The sequence below is a fragment of the Poecilia mexicana genome, unplaced genomic scaffold (assembly GCF_051168715.1).
Source record: "Poecilia mexicana isolate PSO_F unplaced genomic scaffold, ASM5116871v1 scaffold_21, whole genome shotgun sequence".
Lineage (NCBI taxonomy): Eukaryota > Metazoa > Chordata > Actinopteri > Cyprinodontiformes > Poeciliidae > Poecilia > Poecilia mexicana.
The window spans coordinates 17,652,377-17,674,921 of NW_028263390.1; the positions used below are offsets into that span (position 1 = coordinate 17,652,377).

The 22,545-nt window shown below is 37.9% G+C and overlaps 1 protein-coding gene across 1 annotated transcript in view; it reads left to right on the forward strand.

The window, feature by feature from the left end:
• rngtt (RNA guanylyltransferase and 5'-phosphatase) overlaps positions 1-19,285 on the forward strand; it is a 104,517-nt gene extending 85,232 nt beyond the window's left edge. The window contains exons 14-16 of the mRNA XM_014978035.2: positions 6,581-6,647; positions 15,499-15,622; positions 18,711-19,285. Coding sequence (XP_014833521.1) covers positions 6,581-6,647; positions 15,499-15,622; positions 18,711-18,877 — 358 coding nt within the window. The 3' untranslated portion in view covers positions 18,878-19,285. The remainder of the gene's footprint in view (positions 1-6,580; positions 6,648-15,498; positions 15,623-18,710) is intronic.
• The last annotated feature ends 3,260 nt before the right edge of the window (positions 19,286-22,545 follow it).

Here is a 22,545-nt window from a genome sequence, read left to right on the forward strand (position 1 = left end):
AGTACTGCAGATTCAAGCCCTGCTCCTGATAAACATAACTGCAGAAAAGCAATTTGGTTGTTAAAAAGATAATCAGAACCTGAAAGATATTTTGGACCACACAAATACGCTTTGGAATCTAGAAATGCGAAGCTATTGTAAAAGTAGGAAATGTGTCAAAAGGTTTCTTTCTCCACAATCTTCCTCAGGGTCCGGTCACCTCTTCTCGTTGTGTAGCGTTTTCTGCCACACTTTTTCCTTCCTACTGACTTCCCACTGAGGTGCCTTGATATAACACTCTGCAAACAGCCGATTCGTTCAGAAATTTCTTTCCGTTTCTCACCCTCTTGCTTGAGGATGTCAGTGATGGCCTTCTGGACAGCAGTCAGGTCAGCAATCTGACCCATGATTGCGGTTTTGAGTAATGAACCAGGCTGGGAGTTTTTAAAGGCCTCAGGAATCTTTTTCAGGTGTTTAGAGTTACTTTGTTGATTCAGATGATTATTTTTATTGCTCGTTCAGAGAACCTTTTCATAATATTCTAATTTTTTGAGACAGGGATTTTGGGTTTTCATGAGCTGTTTGCCAAAATCATCTAAATTAAAACAATAAAAGACCTGAAATATTTCAGTTGGTGTGCAATGAATCTAAAATATATGACAATTTAATTTTTATCATGACATTATGGAAAATAATGAACTTTATCACAATATTCTAATTTTATGACCAGCACCTGTATATAGTCTGGATTAAAAAGCTATGCATTCTCAATGTTGACGGGAGAACCTCCTGAACAGCATGGAGGAAAATGTAGCAATTTCTTTAGAAGACTTTTTTTAGTCAATTTTTTATATGAAATATGGGAGATACATGAAAAACAGTATTATCTCTCTACAGTAGAGATATGACATTTACTGCAGTTCTTGCCTTAAACTGTGGATTCCACTGGACGTCAGATCTGCCTGTACTCAGTAATTCATAAGGAAAGCATTATTTTCTTAACAGACAATTCAAATAACAAAGTCTGAGCCACAAAATAGGACAAACATTCTTTCAGTCTCTACTCTGCTGTTCCTCCTGCATGATGACAATCACTTGAGGACATAAACAAAGTGTAAACCAGATGTTTTGACGCATTAACAGCAGAATAATGCAGCGGATTCTGTTCAGTTGGGAAGGGGATGCCAACAATTTTCACACCTTCATTTTAGTTTAGTTCATCTTCACTCTGCATGTTTGAATTTGGTGTTAAGTGAATTTGCTGATACAAATGATACAGGTGAGGCTGAATTGGTAGGCCTGAAAACCAGTCCTTTCACCAGCCACTTCTTTAGGTACACTGCTTGTTAACACAACTAGTTAATCTATCACGTCTCGGCAAAATAAAAGCTTTAGGGATCTAAACAGGATAAGCACAACTGGCTGAAGTTAATGCTGTTTGGAGGTAATTTGGCAGAATCCAATATGGTTGTTGGAGCCTAAAGTGCTGATCTGCTGAATGTTCAAAGAATGGACTGAGTGGTTCGAGACATGTTGATTTTTGTTTTTTATCTGCACGGTAAATTAAACCACTAGTGCATTTGAGCACAACCCCAAGTAACCAATAGTCTGGCTGTTCAGCAGACTACTCTTTTCTGCCGACTCAGAGCACCATATTGTCCCCTGTTGTCTGAGTTGTTGTCATCTTTCCTCTGAGAGCCTTTTGACCTCTGTGACTGTTCCAGCTCTTTAGCCATGAGTGAGCCCACCTCCATTTACCAACAACATACTCCGAGGATGACACCAGGGCACAGCCGCTCATTCTACTCGAAAGACGGCCAGCCTGTTAGCGTCTTTACTCCTCCCCTGTGTGTGGGAGAACACAGACAATCATTGTTGCCATTTCAGATCTTTTTGATATTTTCCCAAAAGATAAATTTTGCTGGCAGAGTACCGATCGCCACGACTTGCTTAGTATCGGTGTAGGCTTTCAGATTTCTGCTTAGTTGCTGTCTGGAAGGGAGAGATGGACAGACTTGTTTGGAGGTAACAACTGTTTATTCATCAGCCCACACAGTCAATCCTTGAGCACATCTTGTTGCACCACTGAGGCATACAGCCTTGAAAGTTTTATTACCTTCCCTGAAAGCACGCACAGAGGCAGACAGTGATTATTGTGTGGCAGTAGGAGGGAAGAAACGGAAAAGGATAAAATGGAAATATTGAGCAATTGCAGAGACATTGCCAGAATCCTAATTAAGGATGGTGCCTAAAAGTATTGTATAGATTTCTGGATTCATTACTAATTTTGGCCAGCATTCCCTCAGAAAGCAGGATGAGTAATGGTTATATCATAGTTCAATAGATGCACTGGGATTTTAGGAGCTTGGGTAGCTTGAATTACCTCTCCCAAGGCTGTTGCCCAAAGCTTCTCGCACCACCTTTCTATTCCGAGGAATCATTTCCATTACAGCATCATGATCCATATTTAGTCTATAGGATTCTAGTCAAGTACATACCCTGTAAAAGCATTAAGGTGAGCTTCAGCGCAGAGTGAATTCAAAACCTTGCCTCCAAAGTGAATGAAATTAGAAAATTGAGAAGAGGCTGGAAGATTGAGGGAGATTTTTTATGCTCCAGTTTTTCTAACACAGCAAAGAAGGATTCGATTTGTAAAACGTAAGATGGCGAGAGAGATGGGTTTCTGACATTCATGCAATCTAGCAGAATCCTGCAGAACAAATCTGGAGCCAGACTTTGAAGTCTCTGCCATTATGAATAGATTGACTTCAATCACTGCAGACTTGTAGTTCAAGCCAGGTCTTGATCACAGAGAATCACATTTTTTAGGATTTTGTGTCGTGTTATACAAGGGCATAGCAACATTGTGTGCATTTAAACATTTATAGGATGATTATTGAAGAGTCAATAGTTTAATAGTACATATTTGATAATACTTTATATCTATAGATACAAATGCAGGGTTTTGATTGAGGCCATAGACTTTATTTATGTTCTATCAACTAAGGTTTTCATACCTGATGGTAAATGAATGATCTAGTCTGCTTCCTTTTCTTTTACATCGCCTTTTACATTGACATTCAAGATGAATTATGGGGGGAAGAAAATCTTAGCTGATGCTTCACTGATGTTTTGAGGAGCACGAGTTTGATGACATGACCTCAAAATTCTCCAGCTCTCATTTCAGTCAAGCAGCTGTGATATGTGCTGGAGAAATAATCCATGAAATCTCTACCTTTCAACTTACACGACTGAGTCAGGGTTGTTTTTGTAGAGAAAGGGCCACCAACACACCATTAGGCACATAATGACACTTTCTGGTGCTGGAAGTAATTAGATAGTGTTCAAAAAATGGCTTAATAAAAACCAATCTCCAGCTGAAAGCCATCAGTTAAAATGCCTGTGCCTCTGAAAGGTAATTTGCCTGATAAATGTTGGTAGACGAAAGATGTTTAAACCTTTTAAAAGCAAAGGTGCAACAAAAATAGCAAGAAAACTTTACTATTACTTTAGTAGGCTAATCATTTAAAGTGGCTCCACCTTGAGCATCAGCTCTCCATTATTATTCTCTAACTGAAAGTGCACTTAACGCTGTGTACTGCAGGTAAGACTCTGAATATTTATGCCTCTCTCAACGCTACCTAGAAACCCAGAGTTATACGCATGATCATGACTCCAAAGTGTTATACTCCTTCAGCTGTAAAGCAGTTAGATGATGCTGTATGGTTTTATTCCCCCAAATTTTTATTTGAATCATATTTTGTTTATTGTCTGTTTAATTTTACTTTGATAATGGATTTGCTTAAGCAGCCTGATGAATCCTCAGCCCGAGATATTTACTGGTGTTTACCCACGTATTGTTTACAACAATTTATCTCGACCTTTCTTTAAAGAAAGTGGATGTTTTCATGTCATTTCAAATAGTTGCGTTTTGTGTGCAAGTTGAACGTTACGCAGTGAAAGAGTGAAAGAGCTTGCAAACGTCCACACAGCAAGCTTCTTCCGCTGAGGCTTTCTTGATTTAGCCACATTTGTTTCAGTCTGTATTCCAATCCCTTTGGGAAAACCTCATGGACTTACTGTTGTTTAAGAGAAGCTGTCAAAATGAAGGTAATTTTGTTGTTTGTGAGTGCTGCAGATTCCTGAAGCCCTAGAGGGGCTGTTCAGCTATTGATGGAAATGGACTTGGCTTGGCACTGGACAAAGCACATTAAAATATGCCTATTTGGCCCCCTTAATGTCTACTGCTGCTTCCTTCCTCCCCTTGCTAGCTATCATTACGCAGGAAGGGGGTGAGAGCGGCTGGGAGGACGGTCTCCGATTTCAGCTCCATTCGAGATCTGAGAATTAGCTGGACCAGACTGCGGAGCTGCCCTGTTGTTTAGATGTCCATTTGGCTTTGCATCCCCCTCTATTTTGATGCTAAAAATGGGTAACTAATATAAAACCTGTGTCAGTGTTTGTAGAAACAGTGCCTGAAATAAGCTGCAGCCACAATTAGTTGTATTTTTATGGTGGGCAGGGGAAGCAAACCCTGTGATTAAGACATCTGTTGGTAATCTGGGAGGTACAAACAGTTTGTTCTGGAAATATTTGGAAATTGACTTGGTTGTTGTTCTTTTGGCCATCGCTGCCAGTTTTGACATATCACATAAGAATTGATTTTAAGTCTCTTGGGGGGATAGTTTCAGTTCCTGTCTAGTCTCCTATGTGTTATCTCTCTTTAGAAAGGTTCCCATTGCATAAACCATTATTTCAGCAGAGAAACAATTTTAGATTCATCTTTAGGCAGTGACAAAAACACTATTTGTTCCCACTTTATTGGAACAAATAGTTAACAACATTTTGAACCCACAAAAAAAGCTATTATCTACAAACTGGCCTTAGAGTAATTTGATTAACCAAAGAATGATGCTTCTCTGAGGTCCTAAGGTCCTATCTTTATTAGATTTTTCCCTTTTTATGGAATAATTTTAGGTACTCTTTGTCTCTTGTAAACACTTTTAGGTTTTGATTCATTTAGCTCACAGCCTTTCATAATTCCTCATTTTTTCTTTGAGGGCAATGCACATTTTCTATTAATGAATCTTAGTGACAATTTCTTTGTGAACTTTTAGCCTACACAGCTGCTCTTGTTTGGACCAAAACACTATTTTGTTCACTTGAGACCAAAATAATTTAGGATCAAAGCAATCTGCAGTTTACCTTTCTTCTTATTCATAGTAATATTAATGTTCTGGAGGAGCCTGGCTTCTGTCCTCATTAGAATGTAATAGAGAATGTTAATATTACCTGAAGCTAAATATTAAGGTAATAGTGAGGAGGCCTTCCAGCCTCAACGATTTTGAGCTCATCACTAAAGGGAAACATTCAAAAAGTTGCTCTGCAATTAGAAAAAGAGTTTTATTTCTGTGATGCAAATTAAAATTTATTGAAAAAGGACTAAAGATGTTTTTATGTGCCAAATTAATTAAATAGAAAATTAAAAACATAAAAAAATAACAGTCCTTTAAGATATTTTTCTTTGAAGAGATAACTCTTAATTTCTATCAATTTCTATTGAGATTGAATGAACATAATTTTAAATCTACAGTTTAAGGACATGAATAGTTTTGTGATTAATTGTAGCTTTGGCATTTGTGTTGTTGTATCTAAAATGATAGGAAGTCTTGGAAGTTGATCTAGGAATGCTAATTTGTTTCTCATCAATGTTTTTTTCCACTTAAAATATGAAAAATTAGGACCCTTGTTAAAACCCAAACACTTCTAAGCGTAGATGATGTGAGTCATTGTAGCTTATAAACACAGTTTGTTCCATAAGGTTATAAAAATGCTCAGTTTTATGCCTGTCATAGCAGCTGGTGGGATGAAATTGATGAAGGGTCGAAACAAAACATTTATTTACACACATATTACCTCCAACTTTGCTTTCTGTTTGATTTTACAACTTGGAATTCAGTATAAACTGCTGGTTTAATTTGTAGCTTCTTTGCCCAGGAGGGGTTAATAGATCTGCGTTAAGTTACAGAGACAAAAATAACCCCTCTGTTAGTGTTTAGGTAAGATAATTGCTCCAAACAGCAGTGAGACATTAAAACCCTTTCAGAAATCATACTCAATGTCACTGTAAAACATCACACAAAAGCCTTTTTATTGTTCCAGAACAAGTTGATGTTTGTTTCATCCATCTAAGGAACACAGATCATGCTTCACAACCTGACCTTTTTCTCTTTTTGCTTTTGAGAATTTTTGTTTTCTTGGCATTCAAGTCCTTCACCTACTGCACGTTTTAATCTCATTAAAGTTTTGAGACCAGTACTCCAAAAGCCGGTATTCTCTGTTCTTTGTGTTGCAGTGCTGTACTGTAAACATGCCCATACTGTAGTTCACTCTGTGGGTAGAGGGACATCAAGCTGTGCAGAGACACAGAAGGGCTCAGTGAGGTGTAATCTCACATCCTTTATCATTCTGTTACTAGCTGGTAAATGGAAGTGGAGTAGTGGTTTCTTTCCAACGCTGTTAACACTCACATACTTCAGTGTTGAGATCCTGCACTGGGGGGGAGTTGCTGGTGTTAACCGTGATCTTTTTGCCTTTCCAGGCTGTTACCACAGACCGTCGGCTTGCTCTACGTTGGAAACTACGATAGACCCTTTGCAACGATGAGGGTGAGGACATAAATGTATTGCTTTGTTGGATTCATCTTTATGCTGGCGATCCTCCACCTTCCGCTCTGTTTTGAAGTTAACCGCTTTTAATTTAAAAGTTTGTGCTTATTCAGCCAATTCATTTGATTTGCCTAAACGATTTTTCTTTCATGAGAAGCTCATTGCAATGTCATTATTAAAAAATGATTATATTGCTATACTGACATCAATAATGCCAGCAAACGCAAAGCTATACACATTTGGTGTTGTTACAGCCACAATATTAGATGTATTTTTTGGAATTTTTTGTGATACAGCAACACAATAACACATGAATATCTTTGGATCAGACCCATTTCTTTATAGTCTGGCTGTATTTTATGGTGTAGGTGATTCTTAGCCCCAAAGTGAAGTTATCTGCAGTTTTTAACAGATTTTCATTCCAAATTTGATCTGTATTTAGCTTCAGTCATCATCTTTAATAATAATAATCATCATCATCATCTCAGAGGCCTTCACAGAAAGGCTGTTTTTATACTGACAAGATTGACTATTTATTAAAAAGGTTAACTTCTGAAGCTTTTGATTTGACTGTGTTTTACTTAGAGGTGTCAGAATAAATGCGTTCCACAGTTATACATTAATGTGCTTCTGTCCACCTCATAAAAACAACAAAACACATTTAAGTTTCTGGTTGTAACATGGCAAAACATTAAAATAAAATATTATTTTGCTTTTTGAGCCTTCCCAATCGGGCATTCTACCAACAATAATAGTGCATTGTGATAGAAGAAGAAATATATTTGCACAAATACTCTTTAATATGCTCTTTTCATATGAAAAATATAAATATATGGGCTACAGGTTTAATGTGCTTTTGAAAAAGCTACATTTTGCCACACATCTCTACAATATTTAATATAACCTAACTGCTGTTTGACTTTGCAAGAGGTTTAGAAATTCACCTGTTAAGCAGTTTCTGGAACAAAAACAAGTCAATGTCAAGTTTATTTATTAGCACTTTTCCTGCACAAAGTGCTTCACCAGCCAGATGCAATTAAGGATAAATAAAGTACATGACATTGGTACAATCAAATATAAAATACCGGTAATTAAGCAAACGTTATTACAAAAAGAACAACTAAGCAAGTGTTTGGGTAAAATGTGCTAAAAGAAATTTCCTATAGCAGCATATTCAGTGCAAACATCAAGCATTACCAAGTAGAATGTTTGTATTTGTTCCTTTTTTGTGATTTTGATATAATTACAGGTTCAGCTACGTTATTTAGCTTTCTACTGAACTAACACATCACCTCAAATGTATACCGCGTTTGAAGAGCAATAAAATTATAATTTTTCCATACATTTTATCCCAGTCAGCAACAAAAATACAATTTTATCATTTTTTGCTCTCAGTTTTGTCATTTTTATCAACTCAAACTCCAGCAATCAGTTTCTCTGCAGTTTTGGATTGGGCAGCCTGATGGTGACATCTAAAGGAAAAGTAATATGATACATATGTTCTGTTATTACAAGTCTTTTCTGAAAATGTACTATTGTTGATGAGGTACTTCTACAGGGTGTAGTTTACTATTTAGGAGCACAATCCATTAAAGTTGCAGACTTCTGTTTTCTGTTTGCTCCTTAGTCTGTAGCCTGAAAAGTCCTGCAGTCCCTTGACTGTCTCTACATCAGTTTTCATGTCACTCTTTTCTAGTAAAACATTGTTTACAGCTGACCCAAGTGCTAATCTGCTTTAAAAATGTATCGATTACATGTTAGCAGAGGACAAGAGGACTTGTGCTTTCAATCAGGACGCTGTTCCTGCTAAATCCAACACCTCTGCACAGCGAGGGTGTGAGTTTGTTGTCTGCTGTGAGCCACCGGATTGTATCTTTGACATTGATCTCCTTCCTTCTGGGCATCGCAGTCATTTTGAAGCTCCGATTAGATGCAATTTGAGGAACATTCGGCTGACAGCTCATCGAAATGCATTTGGCTGCCGGTGAAAGAAATCAAGCCAACCTTTCTGTTATTCGAAAATATTGCGTGATTTTCACAAAAACTTGCTTTATTGAGGTAATTTTTCAAACTTGGCTCCTTTATTGTGGTAATTTCTGTTTGTTCCTAAAGGAAATGATTTTGGAAGGAAGCTTTTAGATGGATTTACTGGCACAGCCTTTGAAAACTCTTCTATTGCTGAAAATATTTTTTACTTGTTTGCAATTTTTTAAAACCTGAATGAATTTTAGGAATAAAATAAAATCACCTACTACGTACTGTTTGATCTATAAAAGTGCTTCTAATTTGTCTTGTGAATACATTTCTGCTGGTTTAATGTATGTTTTATGTACGTTAAGACTGAAGTCAATAAGTTTGTTATGCGCCATCAGACAAGAGCTTTTGCCATACTTCTCCCCTTAAATTGTCTCATAAATTCCCAAATTTGAAGTCGGACCCCGCCGTGGGTCCAAGTTTCCAACTTGCTTAAATTAATGTGCTACAACTAAGTCTTTTTTATAGTGATCTTAAGTTTAAATCTTAGTGATCCTTAAAAAGATCTTATCCCAAATTTAATCTACAGCATCCCTCAGTTTTAAGTTTGTTTGATCCTAGATGATAGCTCAGGGTTGCAAAACTCAACACCACATTATTTAGACAAGAAATGAGCAGAGAGAGAAGACATGACATGCAGCAAATGTCCCAAACTCACGAATCAAATCCTGAACGCCGGCATTGTGGACCAAAATCCCCCATATGAGTTATGTGATCTGTCTCTACACCGCACAGCACCCCGAAACTCCAAGCACTTTAAAATGATGATATCAAGATTTTGGTGCGCCTTCACCAAACAGATGCCTTAAGAGAATTATGTTGTCGAAAACATTCCTTTGAAGTTTATTCCTCGCCTTGCGGCACACAACACGCTGCATGCATTTTATGTTAAACAGTAGATGCAGCTGCATGAAAAATAAGCCTGTATTTAACAAGTAAAAAAAAATAATCCAAGAGGAGGTGCATTTCTCATGCATAACTATAACCACACAGTTTGATCTTAAATGTTACTTTTAGACATTTTTTGGAGGCTTATGTAAAATTTCTCAACAACTATTCCCTCTGTTTTCAAACTCAGAGCCGGTTGTCGGACATGTACCTCCTGATTTCTGTTGTTTTTGTGCAGTCTGATTATTTTCTACTGTGACCCCAGCGAGAAATTTCATTGCAATTTGAAATCTGTGTTTTCTTTATAAATTCCTGTTTTTAAGCTGAGCAGAGAGCAGCTGAAACACTGTTTAATGTTTATGTCATTCAAAGCACGGTGCTGTATTTTTTAAGCATTGGAATAAATTTTTTTCTACATTTTATTCATGCACAACATACTAGATTTGCATTAAAATATGTTAGTAAAACATATTTTCTATTAGTCCTGTCTAAACCAAGACCAAAAATGTAGCCTAATACTTCAGCAATCTGTCCAGGATGGAAACATGGTCACCAACACAATAGGTGTGTTTATTGACTTTCTTTTTTTTTCAGCTGGATGAGTTGAGATGAATATATGCTAATAAACGAAAGTGTTTCTATTCCCAGGATAAAACATTTGTCGGGTCTAATGTACCTGCTAATGTTATTTTGAAGGTCGAAAGCAAAAAATAATTGAAAACTACTTATAACTGAAGTCCTTATTAGGCTTGAAATTATAATATAATCCAACACTGTTTTAAAAATGATGCTAAAATTGACTCAAATTTAAAATCCCTATTGCAGTTTTTTATGAGACACTTTAAATCTCTTCTAAAGGCTTTACTTTGCAGTTCCTCTTTTTAGTCAAGTCTCAATGCTTTCTGGTGTCTACTTGCTCTGCTGGAGGTATATGTGGCCTGTGAATACAGATTATTAATCATAAATAATCTGAACACTACCTGGCAGGCGAACCCACCAGTGACGGGGATAAGAGCAGTTTCCTAAAAAAAGAAAAAAAAAAAAAAAAAAACCTTGCAGCTTTGATGAAACTATGATGGGTTCCCAGCATGCACCTCCACCGCCAGGTGCTGAAATGATTTTGACTGTTGTTTCCTTCACTGAGCTCTCCAATTTATGTGACTCCTGAAGGCATCGCTGTGTGACTCTCTCTGCTTCACCATCATTTAAGTGTCATTAAAGTTCTTCAGATCAATTTTTATAGCCTACAGGCCTAATATATTAGATAGAGGATTAAAAACATGAAGTCACGGAATATTTGAACGTGGTACCCATAGAAACCGCTGCTTTTGACAGCAACTTGCCCATTTAGTTTGTAAAGTTTAAAGGACATTTGTTAAGGTTTTGTTAAAGTGATATTGCTCAGAGCCCCTTGTTTACCTAACGAGCTGAACTCCTGCTCACTTGCACTTCATTACCTTGTTTTTCACCTATTAGTCTCTGATTGAACAGTCAAACTGGATGTGAGAGGTAATGATCAGCTTTACACACACTCAAAGTGTGAGTCTGTTGTGTAATTGGTTAATCGGGAATCCTATTTGTTTTCTGACTTCCCTGATGTCTCGATCTTATTGGCCCAAGTAGGAACCCTGAAGATGATCCACTCTGTCTGCTGGGTTTTTTTGGCCCAGCTTTCTTTATTTTCACTGGATGAGATATTACTGTTCGGAAGGCAAATACTGTATTCTGTCTGACAACATATATTAAAGTTTGAACATTGATTTTCATACTGTTCATCAATGAAGTTATTCCCTGGAAACCTGTTCATATTCACACGTCTGCATCTTATATCCTCTTCCCACTTATACGTCGTCTCATCTTGTGTTCTTTTATTAAAATGGACCCGAGTGCCGTGGACCTGCGACTCTATTCTGATTTAACTTCAGAAAGAAACAAAAGTGGGTTTGGTTGTAGGAAAACAAAAGACCTTTTCAGGAAAACGTCTAATTCTGAATGTCGATTTGTCTCTTCGGCACAATATACTGGATAACCAAGTGTTGCAGCAGTTTGACTAGATTAAGATCAGATGCCAAATTTTGAATGTACCGACATATAAATACTTTCTTTAGATGTTTATTATGTTGTCACAGATATACTACAAGACTAAGAGGTATTTTTATCAGTAAGATGTGTTGCCATGGTAAATGCATGCTGTAGAAACGTAGAGAAAGTTACAGTAATGTCTAAAGCAAACATTTATTTATCTGTCTAGCCATTTGTTTAACCAGAAAATTTGGCTCTTAAGATAATATATTACCTGAAAGCCACAGTAGTCGACACACACAGAAATGCACATTTACACATCTATTGAGACTAACCACAAAGTCATTAAACTAAAAACACTGCAAGCTAAAATATGTCAGTGTGCACTTTTTAAGTCATTGAAAAAAAACATGTATGCATAATTTTAATTTCTCTGAAACCACAAAAAAGGCCTCATTAAAGAAGACAATTTGACAGTTTAAGGCAAGATAGCAATAAGCCAGGGAAAATAAATTGCTCTCCAACTAAACAGCTACAAATGGCTGAATATATTATCGAATCTAACCTACCGCTTTTCTACAGATGTAATATATGGAGCAGTTATAAAATTACGGCAGGGATGAAATAGTTCCGATCTCTGGGTAAGAGTGATATTTCTTGGAGTTTAACATCTTACATGGAAATGAAGTCTTTATTTAAATTATCTGATGACACACTGGCACTGAGACGCTACTGATGTGGCAGAACTGAGACTATGAAGGCATTTTTATGTCAGGAATGATTAATGCTGTCATGGCAGTATGCTGTAATTCTCCAGCTAAGTTTCTAGAGATTGTGTTGATTTCACATGAACCCGTACCCCGTTCCTGTCTTTAAAAGGAATAATATATTCAAACTACAAACCTCTGCAGAGTGAATATTCATTAAAATGCATTGATGAATTGTTTGATGACTGAAAGAAAAAAAAAGTTTCTCAACAGTAGTTGCTTGAAGCCTGGAACAAGACAAAATGGTGTCAAAATATTTTCCAGGTGTTTAAAATAAAGGAGAAAAAAAGGAATTAGAGTATTGAAACACGTTTTTATTTCCTTAGATAATTTATGCTGTATTCCTTTATCTGAAAATATCAGTTTGTCAATCCAACATCCGTCTTTGTTCATCTAGCAGTTAAACTATTCTCCTGTCCATTTCTCCCTTTTTTCATCCAACCATTCATGTAACATCTGTCTAATCATTCTTTCACTTTTGTCAAGGCTTCATCTGACTGCCCATCCATCTATCTGTCCATTTATTCTTTTGTTCATTTATTCATGCGTCCCCCCCATTCACCTTTCCAAGTATTCATCCACTCATCCATCCATAGGTCTGTCTTCTCTTCATCCATCATGCATCCTTCTAACTACAGCATCAGATACATGCTGTTGGTGCATTAATTCTGTTTTTGAACCATCCCTACACTAGTGTTGCACAGACTTGTAAAGAGTTGGAATGTCCCTGATAACTGGGGGGACACGTGTGCCGCCATAATGAGACAGATTTGGATGGATTAGGCACCAAGTGGTGATGAAAAATGGCAGCCAACATGTCACCCGTCAGCAGCAGGGAGAGATCCAGCCTGTTAGCTGCCTGCCTGCCTGCCTGCGATGCCCTTCACAGTTTTCTGGCAGTTTGCTGCAGGAAGCTTTAGGAGAGCTCAGAGATTCTGCCGCTGAAAGATACGTTTGGCTCACCAGACCCTATCTTCATACTGACATAAAAAAAAAAATCAAAATTTAACTATAATTACACTGTAAAATGTGATTTCTGAAAGTCTAAACATATCTACTCTCTCTCTCTATGTGCTGCATTCTTTCTCTCAGTTTCTCCCTTCCTTCCTCATACCCTGTCTTGCTTCCTGTGTGAATTCGACACCCATTGCGAGCCCAGATGCCCGGCACTCTAGGACCACATAAGCTCTTACTTTGTAGTGTCTTGCCAAACGTCGGGGCTTTCCTGGCAGTGGCCGCTGTCAGTCTCTGACTGGGAGTCACGGGTTCCGTTTGAACCCTGAAGGTCATCGTCTTTGTCATTTTTTTTTTTTTTACCCTGCATGAGTCCATCTTCAATGAGGAGCATTATACTAAATCTTGAGCCTCCATTGTTGCTTCTTTTAAAATCTCACTGCTGCTGCACATTTTTGGGTGCCTTCCTGGTTCCCAGCAGTTCAGGGATTTACATTTTTCCAAGTTTCAACAATCCTCTCAGTGAGACACAGTCCCTTGACAAATAAACAACAGATGCTCAAATGTCTTCTTTGACTCATACTTGATCTTCAGTATGATGTGCCACTTTCGTACACTTGAGCAGTGTTACAGTATGCAGCACTGATTTTTATTTTTTTTGGTTTTCAAAGCAGAATATGATGTAATAGGTTAGCGATCCTTTGTAGCTCAGTAGGTGGACTGGGAACTGTTGGACTGCTTTGTCAGGAGCTGCATCAAAGCCAATTCAAAATGCGTTAGTGTTTGCATGTGCTGATGTTTCATTACGGATAGAATATGTTGTATCTCTGTCATATTACAAAATAATCCGAGACCTTCACATAATGACTGGACACTTTCTTTTATTTGTTTCAATTCAGTTCATTCGTTTGGCACTAATTCAGAACAAATGAGATCTCAAAGCACTTTACCAGACAATCAGGCCCAATTAATTTCCACTTTAAGAATCCAACTCAGTTGAAATCAATTTAACATTAAGCTGCAGGTTTAATATATGCGATGACATTTAGTTGATCACTTTTTCAGTGGTTAAAAAAAACACCAAAAAAAACACAGTTCTGCGTTGTCATTGCTTTCGCAGCAATGACTTCTCTTGATCAAACCTGGTGACAGCAGAATGGCTTCATAAGGAAACAATCTCACGCAGGTTTATTATGAGCAGGTGTCTGTTGTGACCGTGCAATAGATGCAGAGAAGAAATCCCATGTGCGTAGGATTTTTAGGAAAGAGATTAATACAGTTTGGAATAAAGCTGTGACATAACAAAGTGTGGAAATAGTGAAGCGCTGTGAATACTTTCCTGAATGCACCGTGTAATCAATCTGTTAAAATCTCTTGTCAGTTTTATGCCTTCCGCTTTTTTTAAAGAGGCGTTATTGTGTAAAATGAACTTTTTCATGTAACGTCCTCATCGAAAACATACCTGGGGTTTCGCAGCAGCAATTAGCAAACATCTGTTGAGCTTATCATATGAACTACTTCCCAGTTCAATGCTCCTGAGAATGGTTGTGAACAGCACAATGAGAAGCATTGTTATGAGGACGTGCTGAAGGCGGCGTGTCGGAAAGAGCTGGAGTTTCTTAAAGGGACAAAGGCCCAATTTTAAGGTTTCAAATTACAAAGTCAGCTGAACTGAAGGTAATACAGTTACTTGATTGTGCTAAAAAATGGCATCATGTGTCTTCAGCATACATAATACCAGTAACATAAAAATATCAGAATAGCTCCAGATATTGAAAATATTGTTTGTTTACTGCTGATCGAAGAAAAAAAATATATAATGTAATTATTTTTGTGGTTTGAAACTTGCAGAAAACCGACTAAAACCTGAATACATACTGATCACTGTTTCTTTATACTCCTGCTAAATATTGAAATTTTAACTTTTCAAAATAAATTTTACTTCAAATATACTTCAGTGATTTTATTTTTTTATTTTTTTACTTTATTTTGAATGTCATGGATTTCCCTCTTGTCCAGTTATGTCATTTCTCTGCATATTCATGCTGTTAATGACAGCCATCACCATTAAACCAGATAATCTAACAACATACGTTTCATTTTTACAGAAACTAGAAAGAATAAAACAAATGAAACCTTTCCTCCTCTAGCAGTTTTCGATGAATCTCTTCTTTGTGTCTGCACAGGCAACCAAAGAGCTGAAACAGTACGACAGCAAGATCATCGAGTGCACCTTCGCTAACAACAGCTGGGTGTTTATGAGGCAGAGGGTGGACAAAAGCTTCCCCAACTCCTATGACACAGCCATGGGTGAGCATCTATTCCTTCCTCGTCTGCAGTTATTTATTAATACCTCACCTCCTCCTTTATCTGCAGATGTATCAAAGTGAAAAACGAGCAGTCAGCCTGCGATTAATGGCTTATTTTATCAGTATTTTACATCAGGCTTTGCTCTCAGTTAGATTTCCCTGTTATGAGATTGTGAGCGAATGCATGCGTGCGTGTGCTTGTGTGTGTGGAGGTGGCAGATGTTCTGTTGTGTAAGCGTGCACACCAACCCGTCAGGCCTCGCACTCTGTGCCCAGGACAAATTGTTTTCATCCGTGTCCTTTCTTTGAGCAGAGAAGCTGACATTTTGCTACATGAAATGTCCCCCCACCCCCCTTTTTAAGTAAATACCACCGCTGTAAACAGGTATCCAGGATATATAAGTGGCCCAAAAACAAGAAATAGAAAGCAAGGTGTTTCCTTAAAGCAGGTTCAAAAGACAGAGTGCATCCATCTGCAGAGCATAGACGCACTCAGCTCTTTCGGGTGAGAGTTTTCTTGCACAAAACACTGAATGTAAATGAACTTTTTCAATTCTTCATCCGACATTTTCCACAAATGTTCTCTCGGCTCAACCTGCCCTGCTGCTCTTCATACATTATTCTAGTTTTTCGCCGCACACCTACGTTATGTACGATGTGTCGTAAAGTACGTTAAACTTAGTCCGAGCGTAAACTTTGACGTGCAGACCAGCCAGCACCGACCTCCTGCTGAACGATGAGCAGCGGCCACGGAAAGAAGAAGACGCAAGGAAGATGAGCGATGACACAAACCGAGTCGAGGGCTTTAGACGATCATTCATCCAGCCTGAGGTTCAGTCTGTCAGATTTATGTCTTCAGACATGCTGTCAGACCTTATCTGTCAAAAAAATCAGATTTGGTTTCTGGACGGTGGAGGGAAGAATCACCTGCTGCTGTCGGTTGTGTTTCATCAACCAGTGGTTTGTGGGTTAACATTTGGTGTAGGGCTTAAGGCTAGAGTTTAAATTGCAGGGGTTAATATAAAAATATATATAATTGTTCAACAATATTTGCTGTTTTTCTTTTTTCTAAATTCTGCCCTTTCCTAAAAAAAAAAAAAAAAAACTTTTAGTATGTACAGCATTTTCTTACCCCCAAAAATGATCTATTCATGTTTGTGTGCATAATTTTACTAATACAACAAGTAATAAAATAAAAAAAGAAAAAGAAATCTTTTTTTTATTGTACAATAATAATTTTCCACATTTTCTAATTACCATATTAATCTTTTTCCTGTTATCGTTTGGTTTGACCAGATCAAAGTGTGCATATGAAAAACTCAGAGATGAAATCACCTTATTCTGAAGTTTTATGTTTGAGTTAAAAACTCAGATTTTATGAGGTGTAAATTCACTCTTTTGCCTCAACGTCCATGTTCTGAGATGCTGCTTGATCCTTATAGTCTTAAACATTTTAAATAGTTAGCATTTATAAATGAGATTTAAAATTAACATGGCATTAATTCTTCTGTTTCTGTCTCAAAGAGTTATTTTGGGGGTTATTTCACACTCTAATGCAGGAGGAAAAAAGGAATTAAACGTTTCGGTTGAAGAAAAATCTTCACATGCATTGTTCTGTATCATCTGAAAGCTTCTAACCTTTCAGAGAAAATAAATGTATGTAAACAAAGGAGAAGATGATGGAAACGGCACACAGCCTCCCCGTCTGATGAACCTTTTTAGCACAGCATTTCATCTAAATGTTGACATCAGAGTGCTGTACAAGGCAAAGCATAAAAACAGAAGCTGAAGCCATATAAACTTGAAGCAGAAGGGAGGACAAATGCATTTAAACCGCAAACTAAATTGATTGTAGAAGATGGAAGAGAATATGGAGTTATTGGGCTTTAGATGCTGCTGCGGGCTGCGAGTCAGCCTCGGAGGCCAGATGGCAAAAGTCTCTTTTATCAAAAAATCTTGACAGATATCTTTGCATGTCTCTGCAGACTGATAACACTTTGTTCCATTTAGCAACTGCAAATAATCATTAATGTGCTGTTGGTACCGTGGCTCGGTCATGAACGTGCCAAGGGAGCTGTGAAGTGGGATGAGCTATTTCTATGCATAGTCTCAGGGGTAATGATCCAAATCCTGTTTTTTGGGGGGCGTTTTTTTTATACACTTACTGCGAAGATGGCTCAAAGTATAAGTGCTGATGAGGTCAGGTTTGGTACAAAGACCTTCTGTGTTACCTTGTATGTTTATTACTGTTTTATATGACAGAACAACAAAAAGTAGTTCTGAATTGTGAATTGGATTGAAAATTGTAAAGGTTTTCAATAATCTAATTAATATAAATGTGAAAAATATATGCTGATACCCCTAAATAAAATCCATACTTACTATAACAGCACACATGTGTGTAAAGTAGCATCTAAATCAGTATAGCTGTTTTTTATGTATCTGAGAGGAAACACCATCACAAAGACTAAAGCATCACCTGAAAGGTCAGGGATAAAAGTGCGGAAAAGTTTTGATTATAAAACTGATTTGCAAGTTTTAGCACCAATTAATCTATTATCCAAAAATGGAAACAGTGTGGCACAGCTGCAAACGTACTGAGAGACAGTTTTCCACGTACAGTGACAGGTTGGATAAGAGATCATCAATCAGAAAAAGTGAACAAGAAGCCAACCTGTACAGCTCAGGTGGAATAATCAGTTGATTCTTAAATTAACTAAAAAAAAATATATGGCCTTCATGAAAGAGTGACAGGAAGAAAGTTGTTGAAAATAGAGCTAATAAATTGACCTGGATTTCCTTAATATTGGGAGATTGGCCCGACACGTGAAAAACTGATTTCCCTCCACAAAGGTCTGAAAAAAAGTCTGCATGTGCCAACTTACTTTGTCAGACAAAAGAAAAAAACAGTCATCAAGTAAAACACCTTTTAACAGACTACCAATTGTAAAAAAAAAACTTCAAAATCTTTTTGTTGTAACATAAAAAAAAATAAAAGTTTACGAGTTGCACTAAATGGGTGGAAAAGCCTGTCAGTGTCTCTGTGATAACTTCCTTCCTGCTGTGCCCGTTTGTTTTTCTCTGCCCAGCTGTCTGTAAAAGCATCCAGGAACCCGTCACGAAGGAAATCCTTTTTGAGTATCTGGACCGCTGCGCCCAGGGAGTCAACGCACAGAGCCGGAAACGCCCGTCTGACCCGGACTCTGAGCTAATGCCCCCTCCCCCTCCGAAAAGACCCAATTGGGCCGCGCCGTAACCCCTCCAAACTGAGCCCCTCTGGACTCCCAACCACACCCACAGTCACAGCGAACATCCTCATCAGCATCCAGACCCTCTACAGGAAACATTTCAAGCCCGTCTGCTGCGTCGCGTTTTCGCTTGTACATGTTTGGACCTCAGAGAAGTGACTGCCTCTATGTGATTCATCCATTTACCTTGTAGAAATCTTTGTAGCTTGAATTGCTTGTGTTCTTATTAAAACACTGAACATGATTCTTAGATTATTTTTTTTTTACTGTTTTCCTATTTATTTTAATTTTTTTAAATTCTGAGCTAAACAGTCAAGAAAGGACTTTATGGATAACACCTGATGAGCATTGTTTACTTTGTGTCCACCATTTCCTTGTTTTAATTTAAAAGAGGAGTAAACATAATCAAAGCTCAATCTGTCTTGATGAGTTTAGTTTCCCATCTACTAAGATCTCAGCGTTTCAATTAAAATTCACAGGGTAAGTGTTCAGTGGAGGGGATATCTAGATGTTTCAGGTGTGTAATTGTGTAGTGGCTATTTCCCAGTGATCTGCCTGACTTTATCTTTAAGGTGGTTGTTTTGCTTGAAAGGCGACAAGTAAACAGAAACTCATCACTGCTGTATTTTTACTCAGCCGTTTCAGTCTCAGCAGCTCCCTGAAGGAACAACTTGCTGCTCGGCAGGAAGGCAGTGGACCCTGAAAAAACTGCTCTGGAGTTGCACAAATAACACAACAGGAAGCCTCAGGTGTACAAAGTGCATGGATCCAAAATTTTATGCGAGTCTAATCCTGTCGGTGGGGAGCGAGGCTGGTCCACAGAGACCCAAAACCTGCAATATGCAACATCCGAAGGTCCCTGTAATAAGGTCCAGGTCATGCTCAGATATTTGTAATGTCTGTGAAAAATCAAGAGCTTCTCTTGCAAACTAAACATCAGTCAGTTGCCCATAATACTTTGTCTTTTCTCTATATATATGTGTTAGTCTTACTAACGTTTAGTTTTTTCCAAAAGCTTGAATCACAGGATCCCGTTTGAGGGGATCTTTATCTTTTTGGCAGCTCTCATTTACTGAGTGATGAGAGGTGACCCTGATGAATTTCATCACCTGTTTTATGGAGGAAGTCTGACTCGCTGCCGGAAATGCCAACTAAAGGTTTCACTCCACATGCTATCCAAACAACTGCGCCCTGATGTATAAAAGGCTGCTCATCTTCTAGACTGAAACACAGAGCAATCGCAGCTCCTCTCATCCTGGCTGATACTCCTGTAAGTATAAAGCTGAGCAAACATTATAAAATCTGGCTTCTCTGATGTTCTATAAATTATTGTGTAAATCACAGACATGTCTCTTTTCATTAGTTGTCCAAATGACTGTGTCAAATCCTGTTGCGAAGAGGAGAAATTATGCATATTTTTTGCAGAATTTTTTATTTTTTCAGCTTTATTCAAAAGGGAGGAGTGGTACTGTATGGGGAAAAAAATCATTTCTGTTTCTATTTTGTCTTAAACAGAAAATGGATTGTTGAAAATAGCCATCACAGGGGGGAGCACAGAGACACACAAGAAAGAAAACCATTCACACACTCAGACATAAGGGCAATTTAGAGAGATCAATAAACCTAACAGATAACTTTTAGGTTTTAGAACTGTGGGACTCCAGCGCAGGAACTTCCTGGTAACGAGGCGTCATCATCAAAATGGTGTGGAAACAAAATGGAGGTATGGATTACCAAAGGAGCAAACAGAGCTGGAGCCGGTAGGAGTTAATGACTAAAGAAATGTGGTTGCTAAGATTGAAGAAAAGGTAAGCAGTTCTGGGCAAGTTTAACAGCATTGAAATTTCAGGTTTTGCCTTGAGTTCATTTTTATTCCATCTTCAGTTGGAAGTGAACAGCATTTGCACAATAGCAAGTCAGATTATTGAATATAGTGAATGTTTTTTTTTCTTCTTAACATTGAGATTGAAGTGGATAAAAGAATAAGTTCAATAAACGTTTCATGTGAACGTTCCTACCTGAAACATTAGTCATTCACGGTCGGTAGCACAAATGGCAGGGCCTGTTTAGTATTTGCTCTCATACCCGTCAGGATCCTCGTACGCCTGGTTGGTTGTCACTGATGACATTCACTGTCAGAGCAACGAACAGAAACAGTCTTTCTGCCATCTGGCTCCATCTCTCTCCTGTGTTTCTGTTGCGTAAAATCCAATTCTGGCCGTGTTGCCTGGACTAAGAATATATTTGGTTGTTGTTTCTTTTCTTTTTCTTTTGTACATTTGCTAATTTTTTTTGAATGTCATGCAAAGCCACACAATTTGACCATATCTATTTGAATTGGTCATTGAGCAACCATGTTGTCGTGGCTCAGCTCAAGAAGTGAAACTAATTATTAAATTGCACACACAGTGTGAAACATTTCATTAGTTTGCATCTCTTTATTTGGATCATTTAAAATGAAGTAAAACATGAAATTTAGTTTCTTAAATAAGAATGCTAAGAGGGTTTTTATGCAAAATAAAATACACAATCCTGACTTGACAGATGTCCATCAGTTGTTGACAACCCTACACAAGATGGCTACAAAAGGTCATTGTTTAAAAAGTTGAATCTCCATAGAGGACTGTACCTAATCATATTGATGTGAAGCTTAATGGATGGAAAATAGTGTTAGAAATACATGCAAAAGTTCTTTAGCCATACATGTTTTTGTTTGCCAAAAACTTATATTTTGGTCTCCCTTGATCAGTTTTTCTTCTTTCTACATGACTTCTTACAAGGTTAAGAAGTGCTGTCGTATGAAGTCGTATGAATTCTTTTACAAGGCTCTATTTGCTGCTCAGTTACTAACCGTATCAGGTAGTTAGTTGTAGTTTTATCCCAAACGAATTCCCAGCACCATTCACTATGAGCCCTCATTAACACCTTTACCCAGGAAACACAGGCACTGTGCTGCAGGAACCTTCCAGGTGTTTCATGTTGGCTGAACACGAGAAACAACAAAGTGTGGAGCAGAAATGCGTCCCTGCTCTTCTATACAAACGCAAGAAAATGTGTCGTTTAAAAATCTGAACCCGCAGCAGTAGGAGCCGAGCAAGTGTTCAAATTGTCTCTGATTAAAAATTGAGATGTGCATTGATTGTCCTCTGCAGCCTCTCCGGGGTCCTTCAGCAGCAGTTTCCACCTGCTTCCCTAATGCGCCGTGCTCGACCTCTTCTCCCCCCGTGAGGGGCGGGCGGATTAAGGTAATTCCCCCTCCGACTTTAAACGTGATCGCCATCGCTTCTTTCCATTCAATCCAAATGGAAAAAAAGAAAACCTTGTTGCCAGGTAACATTTTTGATGTCTAATTTTCACCTCCTGCCCACATTGTCGCTTGTTGCTAGGAGTGTTACCCTTTGACAGCATTTTTGTCCTTCAGTTTTTGTGAAGGCAGTTTTTTGTCATGAGTTTAATCAAAAACGGCAAAAATCTGAGAACAGTTGCAGTGTCTTGCAACAAGTTTTCATGCTCCTTGAACTTTTATTATGTTTTGTGAAATTACGGGAATAAGCTTTTACCTGAGCTGTGGATCTCTGTTTTATCATCAAAGTTTGCTTAAGCTTCACTTTCAGGCTTGTTCCTTTACCTTCATGATGCCTTTTCTTCACTAATGTTGCCTGAAAAACGTGCGAGG